The sequence below is a fragment of the Rhopilema esculentum genome, chromosome 19, assembly GCF_057945365.1.
Source record: "Rhopilema esculentum isolate cy_ngs chromosome 19, ASM5794536v1, whole genome shotgun sequence".
NCBI classification, from domain to species: Eukaryota; Metazoa; Cnidaria; class Scyphozoa; order Rhizostomeae; family Rhizostomatidae; genus Rhopilema; species Rhopilema esculentum.
The window spans coordinates 2,393,777-2,418,238 of record NC_142833.1 but is presented as its reverse complement, the minus strand read 5'-3'; the positions used below and the strand labels follow the sequence as shown (position 1 = coordinate 2,418,238).

At 35.6% G+C, this 24,462-nt stretch overlaps 1 protein-coding gene across 1 annotated transcript in view; it reads right to left on the bottom strand.

Annotated features, from left to right (window-relative positions):
* Positions 1-24,462, bottom strand: part of LOC135688412 (ubiquitin carboxyl-terminal hydrolase 48) — a 45,701-nt gene that overhangs the window by 16,313 nt on the left and 4,926 nt on the right. Inside the window, exons 7-22 of the mRNA XM_089114131.1 lie at positions 23,604-23,661; positions 22,778-22,837; positions 22,129-22,190; positions 21,422-21,530; positions 20,801-20,934; positions 20,155-20,335; positions 19,019-19,106; positions 17,887-17,973; positions 16,606-16,721; positions 16,072-16,147; positions 15,386-15,494; positions 15,184-15,232; positions 14,417-14,574; positions 13,026-13,471; positions 12,008-12,132; positions 11,262-11,378 (exon numbers count right to left, since the gene is read on the bottom strand). Coding sequence (XP_088970257.1) covers positions 11,262-11,378; positions 12,008-12,132; positions 13,026-13,471; positions 14,417-14,574; positions 15,184-15,232; positions 15,386-15,494; positions 16,072-16,147; positions 16,606-16,721; positions 17,887-17,973; positions 19,019-19,106; positions 20,155-20,335; positions 20,801-20,934; positions 21,422-21,530; positions 22,129-22,190; positions 22,778-22,837; positions 23,604-23,661 — 1,975 coding nt within the window. The remainder of the gene's footprint in view (positions 1-11,261; positions 11,379-12,007; positions 12,133-13,025; positions 13,472-14,416; positions 14,575-15,183; positions 15,233-15,385; positions 15,495-16,071; positions 16,148-16,605; positions 16,722-17,886; positions 17,974-19,018; positions 19,107-20,154; positions 20,336-20,800; positions 20,935-21,421; positions 21,531-22,128; positions 22,191-22,777; positions 22,838-23,603; positions 23,662-24,462) is intronic.

The following is a 24,462-nucleotide window of genomic DNA, read 5'->3' as shown; positions in this document are numbered from 1 at the left end:
CTCTGTATCGTATCTAACTGGCTCTGTATCATATCTAACTGGCTCTGTATCATATCTAACTGACTCTGTATCATATCTAACTGGCTCTGTATCATATCTAACTGACTCTGTATCATATCTAACTGACTCTGTATTGTATCTAACTGACTCTGTATCATATCTAACTGACTCTGTATCATATCTAACTGGCTCTGTATCATATCTAACTGACTCTGTATCCTATCTAACTGACTCTGTATCATATCTAACTGACTCTGTATCATATCTAACTGACTCTGTATCATATCTAACTGACTCTGTATCATATCTAACTGGCTCTTTATCATATCTAACTGACTCTGTATCATATCTAACTGACTCTGTATCATATCTAACTGACTCTGTATTGTATCTAACTGACTCTGTCTCATATCTAACTGACTCTGTATCATATCTAACTGACTCTGTATCATATCTAACTGACTCTGTATTGTATCTAACTGATTCTGTATCATATCTAACTGACTCTGTATTGTATCTAACTGACTCTGTATCATATCCAACTGATTCTGTATCATATCTAACTGGCTCTGTATCATATCTAACTGACTCTGTATTGTATCTAACTGACTCTGTATCATATCTAACTGGCTCTGTATCATATCTAACTGACTCTGTATCATATCTAACTGACTCTGTATCATATCTAACTGACTCTGTATCATATCTAACTGGCTCTTTATCATATCTAACTGACTCTGTATCATATCTAACTGGCTCTTTATCATATCTAACTGACTCTGTATCATATCTAACTGACTCTGTATCATATCTAACTGGCTCTGTATCATATCTAACTGACTCTGTATCATATCTAACTTACTCTGTATTGTATCTAACTGACTCTGTATTGTATCTAACTGACTCTGTATCATATCTAACTGACTCTGTATCATATCTAACTGACTCTGTATCATATCTAACTGGCTCTGTATCATATCTAACTGACTCTGTATCATATCTAACTGACTCTGTATTGTATCTAACTGACTCTGTATCATATCTAACTGACTCTGTATCATATCTAACTGGCTCTGTATCATATCTAACTGACTCTGTATCATATCTAACTGGCTCTGTATCATATCTAACTGACTCTGTATCATATCTAACTGACTCTGTATTGTATCTAACTGACTCTGTATCATATCTAACTGACTCTGTATCATATCTAACTGGCTCTGTATTGTATCTAACTGACTCTGTATCATATCTAACTGGCTCTGTATCATATCTAACTGGCTCTGTATCATATCTAACTGACTCTGTATCATATCTAACTGACTCTGTATCATATCTAACTGGCTCTGTATCATATATAACTGACTCTGTCTCATATCTAACTGACTCTGTATCATATCTAATTGACTTTGTATTGTATCTAACTGACTCTGTATCATATCTAACTGACTCTGTATCATATCTAACTGACTCTGTATCATATCTAACTGACTCTGTATCATATCTAACTGGCTCTGTATCATATATAACTGACTCTGTCTCATATCTAACTGACTCTGTATCATATCTAATTGACTCTGTATTGTATCTAACTGACTCTGTATCATATCTAACTGGATCTGTCTCATATCTAATTGACTCTGTATTGTATCTAACTGACTCTGTATCATATCTAACTGACTCTGTATCATATCTAACTGACTCTGTATCATATCTAACTGGCTCTGTATCATATCTAACTGACTCTGTATCATATCTAACTGGCTCTGTATCATATCTAACTGACTCTGTATTGTATCTAACTGACTCTGTATCATATCTAACTGACTCTGTATTGTATCTAACTGACTCTGTATCATATCTAACTGACTCTGTATCATATCTAACTGGCTCTGTATCATATCTAACTGACTCTGTATCATATCTAACTGGCTCTGTATCATATCTAACTGACTCTGTATCATATCTAACTGACTCTGTATTGTATCTAACTGACTCTGTATCATATCTAACTGACTCTGTATCATATCTAACTGGCTCTGTATTGTATCTAACTGACTCTGTATCATATCTAACTGGCTCTGTATCATATCTAACTGGCTCTGTATCATATCTAACTGACTCTGTATCATATCTAACTGACTCTGTATCATATCTAACTGGCTCTGTATCATATATAACTGACTCTGTCTCATATCTAACTGACTCTGTATCATATCTAATTGACTTTGTATTGTATCTAACTGACTCTGTATCATATCTAACTGACTCTGTATCATATCTAACTGACTCTGTATCATATCTAACTGACTCTGTATCATATCTAACTGGCTCTGTATCATATATAACTGACTCTGTCTCATATCTAACTGACTCTGTATCATATCTAATTGACTCTGTATTGTATCTAACTGACTCTGTATCATATCTAACTGGATCTGTCTCATATCTAATTGACTCTGTATTGTATCTAACTGACTCTGTATCATATCTAACTGACTCTGTATCATATCTAACTGACTCTGTATCATATCTAACTGGCTCTGTATCATATCTAACTGACTCTGTATCATATCTAACTGGCTCTGTATCATATCTAACTGACTCTGTATTGTATCTAACTGACTCTGTATCATATCTAACTGACTCTGTATTGTATCTAACTGACTCTGTATCGTATCTAACTGGCTCTGTATCATATCTAACTGGCTCTGTATCATATCTAACTGACTCTGTATCATATCTAACTGATTCTGTATCATATCTAACTGACTCTGTATCATATCTAACTGACTCTGTATTGTATCTAACTGACTCTGTATCATATCTAACTGACTCTGTATCATATCTAACTGGCTCTGTATCATATCTAACTGACTCTGTATCATATCTAACTGACTCTGTATCATATCTAACTGACTCTGTATCATATCTAACTGACTCTGTATCATATCTAACTGACTCTGTATCATATCTAACTGGCTCTTTATCATATCTAACTGACTCTGTATCATATCTAACTGACTCTGTATCATATCTAACTGACTCTGTATTGTATCTAACTGACTCTGTCTCATATCTAACTGACTCTGTATCATATCTAACTGACTCTGTATCATATCTAACTGACTCTGTATTGTATCTAACTGACTCTGTATCATATCTAACTGACTCTGTATTGTATCTAACTGACTCTGTATCATATCCAACTGATTCTGTATCATATCTAACTGGCTCTGTATCATATCTAACTGACTCTGTATTGTATCTAACTGACTCTGTATCATATCTAACTGGCTCTGTATCATATCTAACTGACTCTGTATCATATCTAACTGACTCTGTATCATATCTAACTGACTCTGTATCATATCTAACTGGCTCTTTATCATATCTAACTGACTCTGTATCATATCTAACTGGCTCTTTATCATATCTAACTGACTCTGTATCATATCTAACTGACTCTGTATCATATCTAACTGGCTCTGTATCATATCTAACTGACTCTGTATCATATCTAACTGACTCTGTATCATATCTAACTGGCTCTGTATCATATCTAACTGACTCTGTATCATATCTAACTTACTCTGTATTGTATCTAACTGACTCTGTATTGTATCTAACTGACTCTGTATCATATCTAACTGACTCTGTATCATATCTAACTGACTCTGTATCATATCTAACTGGCTCTGTATCATATCTAACTGACTCTGTATCATATCTAACTGACTCTGTATTGTATCTAACTGACTCTGTATCATATCTAACTGACTCTGTATCATATCTAACTGGCTCTGTATCATATCTAACTGACTCTGTATCATATCTAACTGGCTCTGTATCATATCTAACTGACTCTGTATCATATCTAACTGACTCTGTATTGTATCTAACTTACTCTGTATTGTATCTAACTGACTCTGTATTGTATCTAACTGACTCTGTATCATATCTAACTGACTCTGTATCATATCTAACTGACTCTGTATCATATCTAACTGGCTCTGTATCATATCTAACTGACTCTGTATCATATCTAACTGACTCTGTATTGTATCTAACTGACTCTGTATCATATCTAACTGACTCTGTATCATATCTAACTGGCTCTGTATCATATCTAACTGGCTCTGTATCATATCTAACTGGCTCTGTATCATATCTAACTGACTCTGTATCATATCTAACTGGCTCTGTATCATATCTAACTGACTCTGTATCATATCTAACTGACTCTGTATCATATCTAACTGACTCTGTATCATATCTAACTGGCTCTTTATCATATCTAACTGACTCTGTATCATATCTAACTGGCTCTTTATCATATCTAACTGACTCTGTATCATATCTAACTGACTCTGTATCATATCTAACTGGCTCTGTATCATATCTAACTGACTCTGTATCATATCTAACTGACTCTGTATCATATCTAACTGGCTCTGTATCATATCTAACTGACTCTGTATCATATCTAACTTACTCTGTATTGTATCTAACTGACTCTGTATTGTATCTAACTGACTCTGTATCATATCTAACTGACTCTGTATCATATCTAACTGACTCTGTATCATATCTAACTGGCTCTGTATCATATCTAACTGACTCTGTATCATATCTAACTGACTCTGTATTGTATCTAACTGACTCTGTATCATATCTAACTGACTCTGTATCATATCTAACTGGCTCTGTATCATATCTAACTGACTCTGTATCATATCTAACTGGCTCTGTATCATATCTAACTGACTCTGTATCATATCTAACTGACTCTGTATTGTATCTAACTTACTCTGTATTGTATCTAACTGACTCTGTATTGTATCTAACTGACTCTGTATCATATCTAACTGACTCTGTATCATATCTAACTGACTCTGTATCATATCTAACTGGCTCTGTATCATATCTAACTGACTCTGTATCATATCTAACTGACTCTGTATTGTATCTAACTGACTCTGTATCATATCTAACTGACTCTGTATCATATCTAACTGGCTCTGTATCATATCTAACTGACTCTGTATTGTATCTAACTGACTCTGTATCATATCTAACTGACTCTGTATCATATCTAACTGGCTCTGTATTGTATCCAACTGACTCTGTATCATATCTAACTGGCTCTGTATCATATCTAACTGGCTCTTTATCATATCTAACTGACTCTGTATCATATCTAACTGACTCTGTATCATATCTAACTGGCTCTGTATCATATCTAACTGACTCTGTATCATATCTAACTGGCTCTGTATCATATCTAACTGACTCTGTATCATATCTAACTGACTCTGTATCATATCTAACTGGCTCTGTATCATATCTAACTGACTCTGTATCATATCTAACTGACTCTGTATCATATCTAACTGACTCTGTATCATATCTAACTGACTCTGTATCATATCTAACTGGCTCTGTATCATATCTAACTGGCTCTGTATCATATCTAACTGACTCTGTATCATATCTAACTGGCTCTGTATCATATCTAACTGACTCTGTATCATATCTAACTGACTCTGTATCATATCTAACTGGCTCTGTATCATATCTAACTGACTCTGTATCATATCTAACTGACTCTGTATCATATCTAACTGACTCTGTATCATATCTAACTGGCTCTGTATCATATCTAACTGACTCTGTATCATATCTAACTGACTCTGTATCATATCTAACTGACTCTGTATCATATCTAGCTGACTCTGTATCATATCTAACTGACTCTGTATCATATCTAACTGACTCTGTATCATATCTAACTGACTCTGTATCATATCTAACTGACTCTGTATCATATCTAACTGACTCTGTATTGTATCTAACTGATTCTGTATCATATCTAACTGACTCTGTATTGTATCTAACTGACTCTGTATCATATCCAACTGATTCTGTATCATATCTAACTGGCTCTGTATCATATCTAACTGACTCTGTATTGTATCTAACTGACTCTGTATCATATCTAACTGGCTCTGTATCATATCTAACTGACTCTGTATCATATCTAACTGACTCTGTATCATATCTAACTGACTCTGTATCATATCTAACTGGCTCTTTATCATATCTAACTGACTCTGTATCATATCTAACTGGCTCTTTATCATATCTAACTGACTCTGTATCATATCTAACTGACTCTGTATCATATCTAACTGGCTCTGTATCATATCTAACTGACTCTGTATCATATCTAACTTACTCTGTATTGTATCTAACTGACTCTGTATTGTATCTAACTGACTCTGTATCATATCTAACTGACTCTGTATCATATCTAACTGACTCTGTATCATATCTAACTGGCTCTGTATCATATCTAACTGACTCTGTATCATATCTAACTGACTCTGTATTGTATCTAACTGACTCTGTATCATATCTAACTGACTCTGTATCATATCTAACTGGCTCTGTATCATATCTAACTGACTCTGTATCATATCTAACTGGCTCTGTATCATATCTAACTGACTCTGTATCATATCTAACTGACTCTGTATTGTATCTAACTGACTCTGTATCATATCTAACTGACTCTGTATCATATCTAACTGGCTCTGTATTGTATCTAACTGACTCTGTATCATATCTAACTGGCTCTGTATCATATCTAACTGGCTCTGTATCATATCTAACTGACTCTGTATCATATCTAACTGACTCTGTATCATATCTAACTGGCTCTGTATCATATATAACTGACTCTGTCTCATATCTAACTGACTCTGTATCATATCTAATTGACTTTGTATTGTATCTAACTGACTCTGTATCATATCTAACTGACTCTGTATCATATCTAACTGACTCTGTATCATATCTAACTGACTCTGTATCATATCTAACTGGCTCTGTATCATATATAACTGACTCTGTCTCATATCTAACTGACTCTGTATCATATCTAATTGACTCTGTATTGTATCTAACTGACTCTGTATCATATCTAACTGGATCTGTCTCATATCTAATTGACTCTGTATTGTATCTAACTGACTCTGTATCATATCTAACTGACTCTGTATCATATCTAACTGACTCTGTATCATATCTAACTGGCTCTGTATCATATCTAACTGACTCTGTATCATATCTAACTGGCTCTGTATCATATCTAACTGACTCTGTATTGTATCTAACTGACTCTGTATCATATCTAACTGACTCTGTATTGTATCTAACTGACTCTGTATCATATCTAACTGACTCTGTATCATATCTAACTGGCTCTGTATCATATCTAACTGACTCTGTATCATATCTAACTGGCTCTGTATCATATCTAACTGACTCTGTATCATATCTAACTGACTCTGTATTGTATCTAACTGACTCTGTATCATATCTAACTGACTCTGTATCATATCTAACTGGCTCTGTATTGTATCTAACTGACTCTGTATCATATCTAACTGGCTCTGTATCATATCTAACTGGCTCTGTATCATATCTAACTGACTCTGTATCATATCTAACTGACTCTGTATCATATCTAACTGGCTCTGTATCATATATAACTGACTCTGTCTCATATCTAACTGACTCTGTATCATATCTAATTGACTTTGTATTGTATCTAACTGACTCTGTATCATATCTAACTGACTCTGTATCATATCTAACTGACTCTGTATCATATCTAACTGACTCTGTATCATATCTAACTGGCTCTGTATCATATATAACTGACTCTGTCTCATATCTAACTGACTCTGTATCATATCTAATTGACTCTGTATTGTATCTAACTGACTCTGTATCATATCTAACTGGATCTGTCTCATATCTAATTGACTCTGTATTGTATCTAACTGACTCTGTATCATATCTAACTGACTCTGTATCATATCTAACTGACTCTGTATCATATCTAACTGGCTCTGTATCATATCTAACTGACTCTGTATCATATCTAACTGGCTCTGTATCATATCTAACTGACTCTGTATTGTATCTAACTGACTCTGTATCATATCTAACTGACTCTGTATTGTATCTAACTGACTCTGTATCGTATCTAACTGGCTCTGTATCATATCTAACTGGCTCTGTATCATATCTAACTGACTCTGTATCATATCTAACTGATTCTGTATCATATCTAACTGACTCTGTATCATATCTAACTGACTCTGTATTGTATCTAACTGACTCTGTATCATATCTAACTGACTCTGTATCATATCTAACTGGCTCTGTATCATATCTAACTGACTCTGTATCATATCTAACTGACTCTGTATCATATCTAACTGACTCTGTATCATATCTAACTGACTCTGTATCATATCTAACTGACTCTGTATCATATCTAACTGGCTCTTTATCATATCTAACTGACTCTGTATCATATCTAACTGACTCTGTATCATATCTAACTGACTCTGTATTGTATCTAACTGACTCTGTCTCATATCTAACTGACTCTGTATCATATCTAACTGACTCTGTATCATATCTAACTGACTCTGTATTGTATCTAACTGACTCTGTATCATATCTAACTGACTCTGTATTGTATCTAACTGACTCTGTATCATATCCAACTGATTCTGTATCATATCTAACTGGCTCTGTATCATATCTAACTGACTCTGTATTGTATCTAACTGACTCTGTATCATATCTAACTGGCTCTGTATCATATCTAACTGACTCTGTATCATATCTAACTGACTCTGTATCATATCTAACTGACTCTGTATCATATCTAACTGGCTCTTTATCATATCTAACTGACTCTGTATCATATCTAACTGGCTCTTTATCATATCTAACTGACTCTGTATCATATCTAACTGACTCTGTATCATATCTAACTGGCTCTGTATCATATCTAACTGACTCTGTATCATATCTAACTGACTCTGTATCATATCTAACTGGCTCTGTATCATATCTAACTGACTCTGTATCATATCTAACTTACTCTGTATTGTATCTAACTGACTCTGTATTGTATCTAACTGACTCTGTATCATATCTAACTGACTCTGTATCATATCTAACTGACTCTGTATCATATCTAACTGGCTCTGTATCATATCTAACTGACTCTGTATCATATCTAACTGACTCTGTATTGTATCTAACTGACTCTGTATCATATCTAACTGACTCTGTATCATATCTAACTGGCTCTGTATCATATCTAACTGACTCTGTATCATATCTAACTGGCTCTGTATCATATCTAACTGACTCTGTATCATATCTAACTGACTCTGTATTGTATCTAACTTACTCTGTATTGTATCTAACTGACTCTGTATTGTATCTAACTGACTCTGTATCATATCTAACTGACTCTGTATCATATCTAACTGACTCTGTATCATATCTAACTGGCTCTGTATCATATCTAACTGACTCTGTATCATATCTAACTGACTCTGTATTGTATCTAACTGACTCTGTATCATATCTAACTGACTCTGTATCATATCTAACTGGCTCTGTATCATATCTAACTGACTCTGTATCATATCTAACTGGCTCTGTATCATATCTAACTGACTCTGTATCATATCTAACTGACTCTGTATTGTATCTAACTGACTCTGTATCATATCTAACTGACTCTGTATCATATCTAACTGGCTCTGTATTGTATCCAACTGACTCTGTATCATATCTAACTGGCTCTGTATCATATCTAACTGGCTCTTTATCATATCTAACTGACTCTGTATCATATCTAACTGACTCTGTATCATATCTAACTGGCTCTGTATCATATCTAACTGACTCTGTATCATATCTAACTGGCTCTGTATCATATCTAACTGACTCTGTATCATATCTAACTGACTCTGTATCATATCTAACTGGCTCTGTATCATATCTAACTGACTCTGTATCATATCTAACTGACTCTGTATCATATCTAACTGACTCTGTATCATATCTAACTGACTCTGTATCATATCTAACTGGCTCTGTATCATATCTAACTGGCTCTGTATCATATCTAACTGACTCTGTATCATATCTAACTGGCTCTGTATCATATCTAACTGACTCTGTATCATATCTAACTGACTCTGTATCATATCTAACTGGCTCTGTATCATATCTAACTGACTCTGTATCATATCTAACTGACTCTGTATCATATCTAACTGACTCTGTATCATATCTAACTGGCTCTGTATCATATCTAACTGACTCTGTATCATATCTAACTGACTCTGTATCATATCTAACTGACTCTGTATCATATCTAGCTGACTCTGTATCATATCTAACTGACTCTGTATCATATCTAACTGACTCTGTATCATATCTAACTGGCTCTGTATCATATATAACTGACTCTGTCTCATATCTAACTGACTCTGTATCATATCTTACTGACTCTGTATCAGATCTAACTGGCTCTGTATCATATCTAACTGACTCTGTATCATATCTTACTGACTCTGTATCATATCTAACTGACTCTGTATCATATCTAACTGACTCTGTATCATATCTAACTGACTCTGTATCATATCTTACTGACTCTGTATCATATCTAACTGGCTCTGTATCATATCTAACTGACTCTGTATTGTATCTAACTGACTCTGTATCATATCTAACTGACTCTGTATCATATCTTACTGACTCTGTATCAGATCTAACTGGCTCTGTATCATATCTAACTGACTCTGTATCATATCTAACTGACTCTGTATTGTATCTAACTGACTCTGTATCATATCTAACTGACTCTGTATCATATCTTACTGACTCTGTATCAGATCTAACTGGCTCTGTATCATATCTAACTGACTCTGTATCATATCTTACTGACTCTGTATCATATCTAACTGACTCTGTATCATATCTAACTGACTCTGTATCATATCTAACTGACTCTGTATCATATCTTACTGACTCTGTATCATATCTAACTGGCTCTGTATCATATCTTACTGACTCTGTATCATATCTAACTGGCTCTGTATCATATCTAACTGACTCTGTATCATATCTTATTGACTCTGTATCAGATCTAACTGGCTCTGTATCATATCTAACTGACTCTGTATCATATCTAACTGACTCTGTATCATATCTAACTGACTCTGTATCATATCTAACTGACTCTGTATCATATCGAACTGGCTCTGTATTGTATCTAACTCAACCCTAAAGCAAGGTTAATGACATCATTACCTATGACGTCATCAATTTATTCTTACAAAAGTCCACTAGTTGATGATCAAACGAATTACCTGTGTCGACAGCACTGGCCTTGAAGTGTTCTGATAAAGATCTATTAATGCATTTTTCATTTCATTCGCAAGAACCCTTGCCACCTCCTTACGTTCCTTTTTCTTTACACTGCAAACCTAAAGAGTAAACATAAACAAGAAATCATTCCATTCCACTTGCTAGCAGGCCAACCGACAGGGGGCAGGGGTCAGGGGCAGGAGAATGGGTCAGGACAGGATACGAGGGTAGGGCAAGAGAAGGGGTTAGGGTTGGAGAAAGGGTCAGGGGAAGAGGGCAGGGAAAACATCACACGGGGCTACTACCTATGAGGGCCCCATTTCATCTGTTGAGATAAGAGGCAAAGCAAGGAAGACGATCCATGAACAATGATGACGTCATTTCCGCTACACAAGATATTTGAAGAAAAAGGTCAAATTCTCTTCCTAGCAAATACTTGAACCATCCTTTGAAGACAGTCATAACAGTAAAAGGGGATTGTGTTGTTAAATAACCACGGGCTTGAAAATCGCCAAAGTTGCAAACTCAGAACTTTTCAATAAACTCTACAAATTTTATTAATTAACATTGATCTATGGCAAGTTAGTCGATGGCCAAAATGCAGTTCTGCCTATGCGGATCGTGGTTAGCAAATACCAAACGAGGGTAAATTGATTGACATTGCTTTGACCAATCAGTGTCATGGAGCCACTTGCGTCATTAACGAACTCTATAACGGACAATGTAAATGAGCTTCTCGATTTCTTACCTGGCACAACGGACAAGGGTCAGCTCGGACAGAAAACTCAGTGCAATCCTTGAAGTAAAATTTAAGGCAACTCCATGCCTCAGCAGAAATCAACCGCCTTTTGTTTTCATCGATGCAAAGATTACCTGGACGAGAAATAGCTGGTAAGAAACGCAGCAATTGGATGAAATAATCAAATCTAGTTGGTGGGGAAGCAAAATTTTTCGAAAACATCGCTGTATAACCTGCACGGTGCTGTATAACCTGTACGGCGCTGAAGGTTCACGAGTGATTGAATTTGGCTGCTTCAAACAAAACATGGGTGTGTTATGTTGCTCTCTGCCTCTAGTCCAGTAGTTGCTGAGATGTGAATAAGGTGATATGAACTCGTAAATAACAAAACACAGAAAGTCAATATGATCCTGGCTTATGATATGATCCTACCTGTTTAAAACAACTAACACGAATCTTGTTTAAATAGTGTTTAATACAACTTCAACCTAAAATTATTCGTGTTGGTCTCTTAGGAGAATACCGCTGTACGACGGAAAACCTCAAGACAACGGACACCTATAGATAACAGACACCTCCGGACAACGGACATCCCAGAATAGCGGACACTCCAAAACATAGGACAGCTCCAAACAAAGGACACCTCAAAACAGCAGATACTTCAAAACAAGAAGCACCTTTGGACATTCGACACCTCAAAGCAGGGGATACAATAGGATAACTAGTTTAAATCCATTTTGATCAACCCATGCCTTGCCTTTCCCAATTAATCCCAGTCCAGGCCAATCTAGCTGAGTCCATGTCATCTAAAGCCGGTCCCTAGCCAATGTCATGCCATTTCTCCTTAATCTACAGAAAAGTCAACAAAGCTATTCCGGTATAGCAACTCAGTAGCAATGCATTGAGTTGTATGATTAAAATGTACCAGTCCAGTCAGTCTATACTAGACCCATTGAAGACCCACATAAATTCAAGAGCTGCGAGGATCTTTCTTCTAATCTTATTCAATAATAAATTCGATACTTGCCATGCTCTGAGCATTGGATTTCCGAGTTAAAATCACTTTCTTGCTCAGTGATTTGAATACTGCCATTATTGCCACAATCAATTACTTCCGCAGAACTTGTTTCTTCCTGTCCATTCAAATCATTGAATTGGTCTTCTAATTTCGCTAATTTTCCACCCCTGTCTTCGCGTTCTTCCTCAAGTTTTCGTTTCAGAGAAAGCTGTTGCTCACGCGATGGTGTGCTATTCTTCTCAGAAGAGATCTCTTTTGTCAAACCATTCTCCTTTGTACGAGACGTTTCCTTCGCATTATCGAGGTTATCTTGCTCTGACTTGCTGTTTTGATTCGCGTAAAGTTCTTCAGTGACATTGCTTACGTCATCAGCATCATCAAATCGCGCAGTTTCCAAGGCCAGTCGTTTCCACTGCTTTAAAGACGACCGTCCAATCCAAAAGCTATTTACACCACTGTAATGTGAACGAAAAGATAAAACATGTCATTTCTCGATATAATTTATCACTGTGCCTTATCTCAACATTGTGAGCCTTTAAAATGATTTAAAAGAATGTTACCGCCAGACTCTGTCAATGAAAACGACTGCTTGGAAGTGAACAAGATGTTGCACCGGGGATGAATCTGAGGACAATCATTTCATTTTAAACAGCCATGTTTACCAAAATACTTTAATAAAGACACTGTTGTATCAATTAGAAAATTCAAAGTGTCGAAATGAGAATCAAATGTAGATACAGATCGTCTAAAAACAAATTCGAAATCCATTCAGTCTGCGTAAGAACTGAGCATAAATTCAAGGAGTCATGTGGAATATTTAAGAATAAAATAATTGGTAACCTTAATAAAGACAAGACGATCGCAACTTTACAACCGTTTTTTTTCTTTGAGATAATTTATCTGCATCATTCTATGAACAATGCTCATAAAGTTTTTTGAGTTGGACGCCATAAAAAATCTTTAGAAAATTTTGAAATTTGACAACATAACCTAAAAGAGCACTATGAAATACTTTTGCTAACGGATTACTGTTTTTTGGCTTTGTTCATAAAGTTATGAACAGAGACTAAATTACAAAGGTTTGATGGGGAAGGACCTGGTGCTCATAGGGCCATATCTCAGCAAATTTGTCACACATTTAACTGATTTTGCACCATTAAAGGTATTTTATGATGCTCTTTCAGGTTACAGGATCCAGTTTGAAAAGTTCTAAAAATAGACTTTTGTGACGTCATCCTGAGACAATCAATCAAATAAAATATATGGAGCTAAGTATACATATAATGGGCTAAGATGGTCAAACTTCTCTCCAATATTTGAGAATGATAATCAGTATTTGAGACCGATGATCAACGCTGGAGACTACCTTCAAAATTCTGTCCAAAGAAATCCTCACAAACCTGCAAGTTGATTTGATTGCATTCCCAATTATCTTGCTATCCCTGTCAATTCGAGCTTCAAACTGAATTCGCTTTGCTCGATTGAAAACGCACTTCACACAAAGCGCATCGCTTTGTAACCTGTGAAGGCCTCCGTATTTCTCAAACAGTTTGTCTGCCTACAAAAAATACAGCTAGAGCAAATTAAACCTCATAAGCATTTTCAGTGAAACAAAACAATATCGAAGAAACATGATTGCATAGTCGTTACAACATCAGTTAAATCCATCTCGTTGCTTTTAAAGATGAAGATAAAACTTAACATGATTATCTTATCAATAACCCTTCTCAATTTCAACTTAAAAACTTGATTTTCCTGGCAGTTTCTTATTTGCCTAACTCGGCGCATTTTTACAGCCAAAAAAAATTGGCACAAGGCTGAGCTGATGAATGCAGAAATAGATTGAAGTCATCAACTGAATTGTTAAAATGTGGCACAAAAAAACAGACCCATCAACTAAAAAACTTTGAACCACGAAGGTTTTCATACTTTAGCTACGAATTCTGGGTACAGTTTATCAACCTCGCTTCCGTTTCCATCAGGCCTCTTTTCCGTACAAAACAAAAACTTGTACTACTCCAATACGCATTCAGCTTAGGAATTCGCTTCTTGGAGAAAGAAAGAGGGAATAACTCCAAAAAAAGCTGCTAAATAAGATATTACAAAGGAAATCGATGCAAGACATTATGTTTAATTACACCACTTATAATAACTGCTAGATATTTACCGAGTATTTGGAAATCTTTTTTGAAAGATGTACTTTGCATGGGTCGAACCTAAAAACCCAAATTGCAACCTGATCATTACTTAGAAAAAATGCAAAACGACGAATTGAAATATACAAGGATTGTTTGCAAAAGTAAAACAAAGAGCTGTTAGACGTGGATTGTTTGATTAAACAAAACACAAAAAAGGTAAAAGTTCGTTACCTTCCATGCTTGCAGACTAGATGCGTGTTATCAATCGGTGTAGTATTGGGTTGTTTCTCGTTCAACCATCTCCGAAGCCAATCCGTCGATACCCACTCACTTGTCTCTACTGTAGCAAAATTAAAAAAAAACAAATAAATTAACCCAAATGCAAGATTCAGTATAATGCATTAAGTTCGATCAACAGCAAATTTAGTACATTAACTCAAATTGTGGTCCTTGGAACGTATTGGCTAGCGAAATTGATAAAAAAGGGAATTCATACTCCTTAAAACACTTTGGCTACATTCTGCACAATACGCCCAAAAAATTCATTCCGAAACTGGCTTTAATTGACAAAAGCTTGGAGTTCAATTGCCGTGGTTAGAATCTACTCTTTAAATCGAGATGTGCAAGAAACCATGAGCGTACCGAAGTGTCCATAAAATAAGTCAAAATGGAGCTTATGTCATCACTATGAAGTAAGAGCCACGCCCAAACGAGCTCATATTCGTACAAAAAGATGCACCTATGGCGTAACTCTTCTACCGTTTCTGATGCAGCTCCGCGACCGTTCTAGATTTAAGTGCAATAGTCTTTCGTGAACCCCAATTGTCCTAAAGTTTATACTAATCAAAATTTTCCAATACAACTTTGTCACCATGTCATATGATCGCCTGACAAACAAAGAAGATTTTCACATTTACCTGACAATGGCTGCATGCTGTTATATATATCTAATACATCTGCTTGTTGCTGTCGACCATTTCGCACCCTTTCATCCTACAAGAATCATATGTTACCATGGTACAAAAAGATACCAAAGATACTATAAACAATTTATGCCAAAAAACTTTTAGATTTAGCTTTTTAAATACGAGGGGTGAGCCAAGGAAATTTTAGATTCAACCTTTTAAAAAAGGGGAAACCCAAGGAAAATCTAGATTTAACGTTGTAAACACGAGGGGAGAACCTAAAAACTTTTGCATGTGTCATGAGAAAGACAATCATATCTGAGACAGAGCAGAAACCAATTAAATTAGAGTTGTGCACAATGAATAAAGGCTGTAGAAATGTCAGCAGGAGAATGGGGTCCTTGGTTCTGTAATTCTGTGTCATTACCTTTAGAATATGTTAACTACAAACAGCGCTTCTACCCTTCGTGGCCGCAAACCAGAGTTATAGTAAGGGAATTAAAATAGGTTAGAAAAAGAAATGGAAACACTAAGAAAGATCCCAACCCTCATATCTTCTACTTCTTTTATCCAGGCTTCAAAGAAACTGTTATTTGATGCCACAAACTGCTGGATTTCAATGGGAAGTTGCTGGTCCTCAGTAGATGAGATGGTTTCTTCTCCTTCAATGAAAAAAGCTTGAATCGTCAACAGCGTTCAGATCAAACAGAAGGAAATACTGCAGGATCTTTGCAATAGATTTTCGAAAGTTTATTTCATTTAAACTATATACTTGATGCAGAAGTGAAATAAAAAACTGCAGTAACATGTAAGGACAAGAACAAGAACATGGCGCATATAAGTTCTTTTCTTCTGACTTTCTTCGGAGTCATAAGACCGCAGAGCATGTTTGGTCGTTATCCGACCTTAAGTGTCAGCCAGCAACACGTAATATACGTTAAGTTCCCCCCCCCCCCTTTTTATGATGGTCTGAAATCATGCAAAAGGAAAGAATAATTAAAACACAGAGATATTTTAGGAAACGGTAGCAGATGATCGGGATACTTTCAAAAATTGCATATCCAGGGCCTGTTACACCGCCAGATTCTAATATTGTTGGAGATTCTGATACAAAATTGATTGCTGCATAGAAAATTGCCTTCATTTTCCGTTGCCTTCAATGCAACATTACACGTATATCGTTTCCGTGCATGGCAAAATTACACAAAAATATTTCCCTCCTTTTGACAATATTTGTCTTGGAGCCTTAAAATAAGGGCCGAGATAGGTTTCAAAAGGTGAGGGGGGGGGAGGCGCAAAGGAAGGCGCATAGAGGTTCTCATATTTACTTTTCAGTGTATCTTTAAAAATTTGTGTGGGGGGATCAATGTGGAATATTCATTTTCTTTGTTGATAATTTTCAATTTAAAATATTTATACCATAATGCAATTGTGATTAATAGAGGGTAAAAATCATTTTCTTCCATTGCCAACTGATTTTCAGATCAACGTACATCACGAATATTCAATAGAAGTTTTGTTTCACGTTGATGCATCACATTTATTTTAAAAAAAAATTTGAATCATATAAACACCAAACAGGTTTACACTGTTTGTTTATTTACAGATTCAAAGTTAAAATTAGCAAAAAGATAGATAAAAGAGAAAAGCGAAGATATGGAACTTTCAAGCAACAACCAGACCTTATAATGTGGCGCATTTGCTACATCTGAGAAGAAAGAATAATTAATATTTATAATAACAGTTAAAACCCACAAAACCTTTAACAAGGATCCCTTTATCGGTATTTAGATCCAAGATACTTAGATTGAGATGACGTTTCATTACCTTTTCTTGAGTATACCAACATATAGGCATTTTTTGACGAGTGATATCCTTTTGGTATCTTTCCTTTTTTCGACAGCTTTCCATTATCTAGCAGAAAATGCATTCTGAATCTGTAAACTCATTAGACTCATAGAATGAATGTGTTTTAATCTTAACACCATTGCAGTGTAAGATTAAACTATAATCTGTAACCAGAACACAGAAATAATGGCGGCCATACAATCAACGGCAATGAAGAAAGCCAGTGGAAGCCAAAGAAGCTCAAGTGTCGCACCCAGCCCCCGTCTTGCTTTTTTTGTTTTTTTATGGCAGCTTTTTGGAGCTGACGGCTACTGCGCTTACACTAAGCTTTTGCTGCGTAATGCAACCCACCCAGGGCTTTTTTCAGTTGAACCGACCTCGACAGACTGAATCCGGATTAGGCCTGGGTAAGTTTTTCAAAGTGATACATAAACTCAATACAGCGTAGAACCTAGGTTAAATTTCTGCCAAGCATACAACCAAACATTTAATTATTCTTTTGGCATACAGTACGCACGAGTTACTTTAAAAAACCACCCAGGATCAATCAAACTGGGATTCTCGTTAACATTGCCCTTTGGTATATTGTAAAACTCCGCTTGCTAAAACCTAGGTTTATTAAGGCAGGTTGAATACTGGCTTTACCCTAACCCTAACCCTAACCCTAACCCTTACCCTGACACTAACCCTAACCCTAGCCCTAACCCTAGCCCTAACCCTAGCCCTAACCTTAATCCTAACCCTAACTAGGTTAGGGTTAGGGTTGGGGTTCTTTGCAATCCAAACAGAGCTTGAGCTATTCGACATTTCCCTCCCGCTCTTTAGATACGAGTCACAAAATGTACATTTGACTTATCATGTATTATCTGGGTAATTAGGTTTTTTGATATAGTTTGGCCATTGGACACATAAAACCAAGGAGTTGTCACTACAACTTAAATTCAAATCGGGAGCTAGAATCGAGCATTTCATTTCACATTGCATTGCACAAATAGCATTTCAGTATGATCAGTTATATAAATATATTTGTCTATTTGTTAATGCAAAGGTATTAAAACTTGTTAATTCCTTCCAACTTTATCACAGTTTATAAAAGATGATGGTAAAGTACCTTCTGGGTCTTCTTCCACACCAAGCTGTAGCTTTCGACCAGTCATTTTCTGCACCACTTCGTCATTAAAACGGTACCAGGCATCATCCTGCAATGGTTATGGAAGCTAGAGAAGGGGGTTACATATTATGATGCCTGACCATGGCATTAAGCATAAAACTCAGCGCAGCAACTAAAAACCGTTCTGATTGCATGTTTGAGTCTAATATATTATATCATATGTCATATGATATTGAGCTGTATCATTTAAACTATTTTAACAATATCATATCATATCATATCATATCATATCATATCATATCATATCATATCATATCATATCAATCATATCATATCATATCATATCATATCATATCATATCATATCATATCATATCATATCATATCATATCATATCATATTGTAATATATCATATTGTAATATATCATATCATATCATATCATATCATATCATATCATATCATATCATATCATATCATATCATACCATACCATACCATACCATACCATACCATACCATACCATACCATACCATACCATACCATACCATACCATACCATACCATACCATACCATACCATACCATACCATACCATACCATACCATACCATACCATACCATACCATACCATACCATACCATATCATATCATATCATATCATATCATATCATATCATATCATATCATATCATATCATATCATATCATATCATATCATATTGTAATATATCATATTGTAATATATCATATCATATCATATCATATCATATCATATCATATCATATCATATCATATCATATCATATCATATCATATCATATCATATCATATCATATCATATCATATCATATCATATCATATCATATCATATCATATCATATCATATCATATCATATCATATCATATCATATCATATCATATCATATCATATCATATCATATCATATCATATCATATCATGATATCATATCAATCATGATGTTATATTATATAACATCATCGTGTTATATGATATCATATCATCATGTTACATTATATTAGATAATACTATATTGTATTTTATTATACTATATTCATATTGCAAAACGTTGATATCATAACAAAACATAATATATTGTAATCGAATTGTAAAAGCAGACTCACTTTTTTGTCCAGGATGTGAGCCACATAATGGCCTGATGAGGCACTGAGGCCGCAGTGCAGGAGAACAGCTGTCAATTCGTAAATTCCTTTGGACTCATCCGGAAACTTGATAAACTCGTTCATATCAAGTTGGTCCGGAAATTTTATGCTAGAGTTGCATTTCAACTTCGAGCCGGTGTTCCTGAAGAAGAAGAAGTGGTGTAAGTAAGTAGAAATAAAATGATACGTAACCTGACTTGTTGGGTATCGCCATCATCTGAAATGCAATTTTTTCTTTCTCTTTCACATTGAGTCCTGATGGCAGATAAACAGTTTAATCAACATAGTGGGCCGATAAACAGTTCGCACAAGAAGCACGCATGCTCAGAAATCCTCGGGTTTGCCATGAATTAACGCTTTACGCTCCTCCTCCCCGTCACCATGTGGGTTATAAAAACTGTACTCCTGCATCCAGGTACGATAGCCCAGTGCCCAAAATCATTTCTGGCAGCATGAATGCCATCAATTGCAGTCTGGCATTGGATTGGAAGATGGGCAAGGAGGATTGTGGATTCAAGATGCTTTAATTCAAATCAGATATTATGTGTCCTAGAGTTTTAGCAATCGCTTAAGCAAGTCAGCCAATACTCTTTATAGGCTACCCTACCTGTCAAAAATAAACCTTAGCAGCTGTAAATTCAGAACCGGGGGTAGTTCCTGGAGGACAATTTTTCTCTCAGCATCTCGCTTCACTTGACAATTGGTACAGTAGTACATGTTGTCACCATCTAGCCTTTCCTCCTGAAAAAGCGCAAGAGGAACACTCTTCAACATCGGATAAAACATTTACATATTCGATTATATCTTAAGCCGAAAACAGTTTACATATTGTAATATTATTCTGCATGGGCTTTTAAAAAGCACCTTTTACATTTGCGATTTGAAATGGGGTTGGGTTTATGCATAATGCAAGTTAGATAACATCTAAAAAAGAACTACTCCTGAAGAATCACACTTTGTATATTTAAATAACAAACATTCTTTCATTTTCTCCGGACGTTATCAGTGTCACTTGCTTATTGAAAATGCAAAAAATATTGAAAGACCTAACTATGAAAATGAGCAATTGCCATCAAAATTACAAAAAGTACATTCAATCAAATGACACACAGTGTTATAGATTAATCATATTCTTAGAAGTTCACACGTGACAACAGAGGCCAATTCTTGACTTTCACCTTTGGAAACAAAGAATAATCCAGGAATGCAGTAGTTATGATTCCAATACCTTTAAAAATTCCTTGATACATTCTTTCAACATTGAATGTCCTTGGATGTTTAAGTCAAGCTCGTAGAAATTCGACCCTGTTTTTGATACTTTTCCGCAATGTGTACACCTGCACAGAAAAATGTTAAACTTTCCTAAGATTCACGTTGTCGTTTGATAATCGCCTCACTTATCGAACTTTTGGCAATTGCAAACGAGGCATAAAAGTGACAGAAAAACAACTTCCTTGAAACAGAGAACAGTACAGCACAAAGCACAACAGCACAAATTCGACTGAGATAGAATTTTCGACAAGGTAAAAGTGGCAATTTGCAAATGACATTTAAATCTGTCAATCAACAAATAAGAAATCTTAATTATTCAAAACTGATACTAGATAACAGAGTATCCACACATACAAGAAAACAAATCATTCAACTGCCAAAATGCAAGGTTTCTGATGGTAACTGATGTTAATAAATGGTCAAGGACCGCAGAGTATATTACACACTGAGAGGCAAAAAACGTTTTTGGGGGGCTAAACCAAGAGCAAGGTACTTTATATATTGTTTTAAGTACATTTTGGAAATTATCGGGGGGCTAAAGCCTCCTTAGCCCCCCTCCCCTCCCCCACTTCAGCGGTTCCTGTAAATGGTTGTGGGACGCACAGAAGATGGGTCCGGTTACTACATGTACAGTTTTAAGCTATATTACGCAAACGTTCCTACCTTGTCTCATAGGCATATTTTCCACCATACTGGTCCTGCACGAGCCATCGAATGTTACTCTGCTGTAGACGAAACAACAGAAGACTTCAAATCGTAGCTACTTAAAAGATACTTTTTGCACATGGTATATCCTTCTTGCAGCCAGTGATGTGCTGGATTTTGATGGCGGGAGGGTGCAGCAGATAAAATGTACCGATATTTTTACAAGAACAAACAAGTCAGGATGCTAATTTAAACTTTCAACTACAGCTCAAAAAATGACGACTGCTCCATGGAAGAGAAAGTTGGTGTCGTATGCCCCAGCCATATTCCCTCTACCTCAACAGGTTCTACATACAAGGCCTCATCCAATGCTTTAAATTTTTGTAAATAATTATAATAATTAGACAAACGATGCATATTTATGATCAACATGTTTACTCTCTTTGGTTGATGAGGACAGCAGGTGGTGAGGAAATTTCGATCTTGATATTAAATTGAAGCCAAAAAACGACAACTCAAACACAGCAAACAGTGAGTGCATCGTCCAAATCATTTCTGTGATGACTTAAAAACTGTCATTTTGCATTTGAGAAGGAATTTCAGTCTTATTAAGCATACCATTTGGATGCCAGAACAAGAAGAAGCAGAACGTTCATAAATTGTTCACCTGGTTGGCTAAGGTGTCTTCCAACAATGACATAAAAAGTTTAGAAAACTCTTGCGCATCCTAGGGAGTAAAATAATCATTATAGGTTCAATGCAATTACATTTGAGCCTAGGATCTGCATCTAAACGAGCAATGAGCTAGATACTTCTACATTTTATCAGTAGAGGATGGCCTCGAAAAAAAAGAGATTGGGTCAGCAAAAGGCAATCACGTGACAATGCTTCCTGTAAAACGTTTGTGATTTTGTTTTATTAAAACAAACTCTTAAAGGAAAAGAATTCTGGCGAAAGGCTGACCGAAGATGTAATGAAAGCAAGCTCTACCAGGGCTTGCTTTGAGCGTACGCATAACGATACGATCGTTGTGATTTCATACAAGGTATACTTCTGTTACTTATAAACAAGTGCTTGTGTGAACAGTTGGATCCACAAAAATAGCTAAATTACATGGAAAATTTACACATAATCCTTTCCTGTCAAATCACTTTAGCCTGGTATTGATTCAAGAAATTATGGACTTAACCAAAACAACAATAGAGTACAGCAATGTTTGAAAAATGTGAATTTGAACAATTAAATTACGAGTTCGTACATGGAAAAGTTGAATATTGTTTTGACGTTTTGGGATAACTCTTCTTCGTTTATTCGACATAAAACAGGCTGAACAACATTGATTTTATTGAAATATCTATTCAGATTGCATTATAACAGCTCAGACAATCAAAGACACATTTTGTGACTTCATCACTTTGTATCTCAGCAAGTTTCTTCTTGAACACACTATAACAAACAAATGAACTATGGAAAAGAAGGCTGGTGTAAATTACCTGTTGTTCATCTGTCTGCAGCCCCAGCGAGTACACAAACGGGGTTGGATCTACAAAACTAACAAGTATTTTCTAAAGCATTATATCAAGTCTTCCCTAGAGCTAATAACACTTAAACACTTGAAAATATGAAATACGTTTGAATACTATCGAGTGTGCGATAATGTAGACATATAAATGGTAAACTTATTTGTCTTGCTTCTTCAAACATTAACGTGAGCTCCTAGGTTAAATGCCCATCTTGTCACATATATTACCATTTTCGCAACCTATCTACTAATGTAAACAATCTGATTGGCTATATGAAATTTGCCCTTGTTATTTTGTCCCCAATTGTTGTCCCCAGAGCAAGTCTAGGGACGGACTTAAGCAGCAAAGATTGGGGGAGTGGATTTTGAACAACACTTTTACGGTGAATGGAAAATGAAGGAAACGCCCATTTTTTAAAATTATGTTGACAAAGTTTAGAAGATAAATAAAGCAAGTCTTTGGATCATTCTGTTACTAATGATTATCATGATTTGATTCTGACCGAATCTAAGCTGAATTTACCTAAGAACACAAAAAATTAAGGGGATTCATCAAGCAAGATTTTGCTAGGGAATGGTGATTTTTAGGAGCGGGGGGGAGGGGGCAGTAGCGACTACAATGTCGTGTTACCCTGTGGATATCTTGGGCTTGAGCAAGCTCAAAAAAATAAATCGAAAAAGCGAGTGGGCAAGAATCTTTTTGCTCCAAACAACTAAAGGTTTCAGTAAACCCTTGGAGTATAAAGCTCTTTTTAGCATCTCTTCTTTGCTTCTCAGTCAACAATCGCCTTAGAAAACTAACAAAAATACTTCATAATCACTTTCCATTT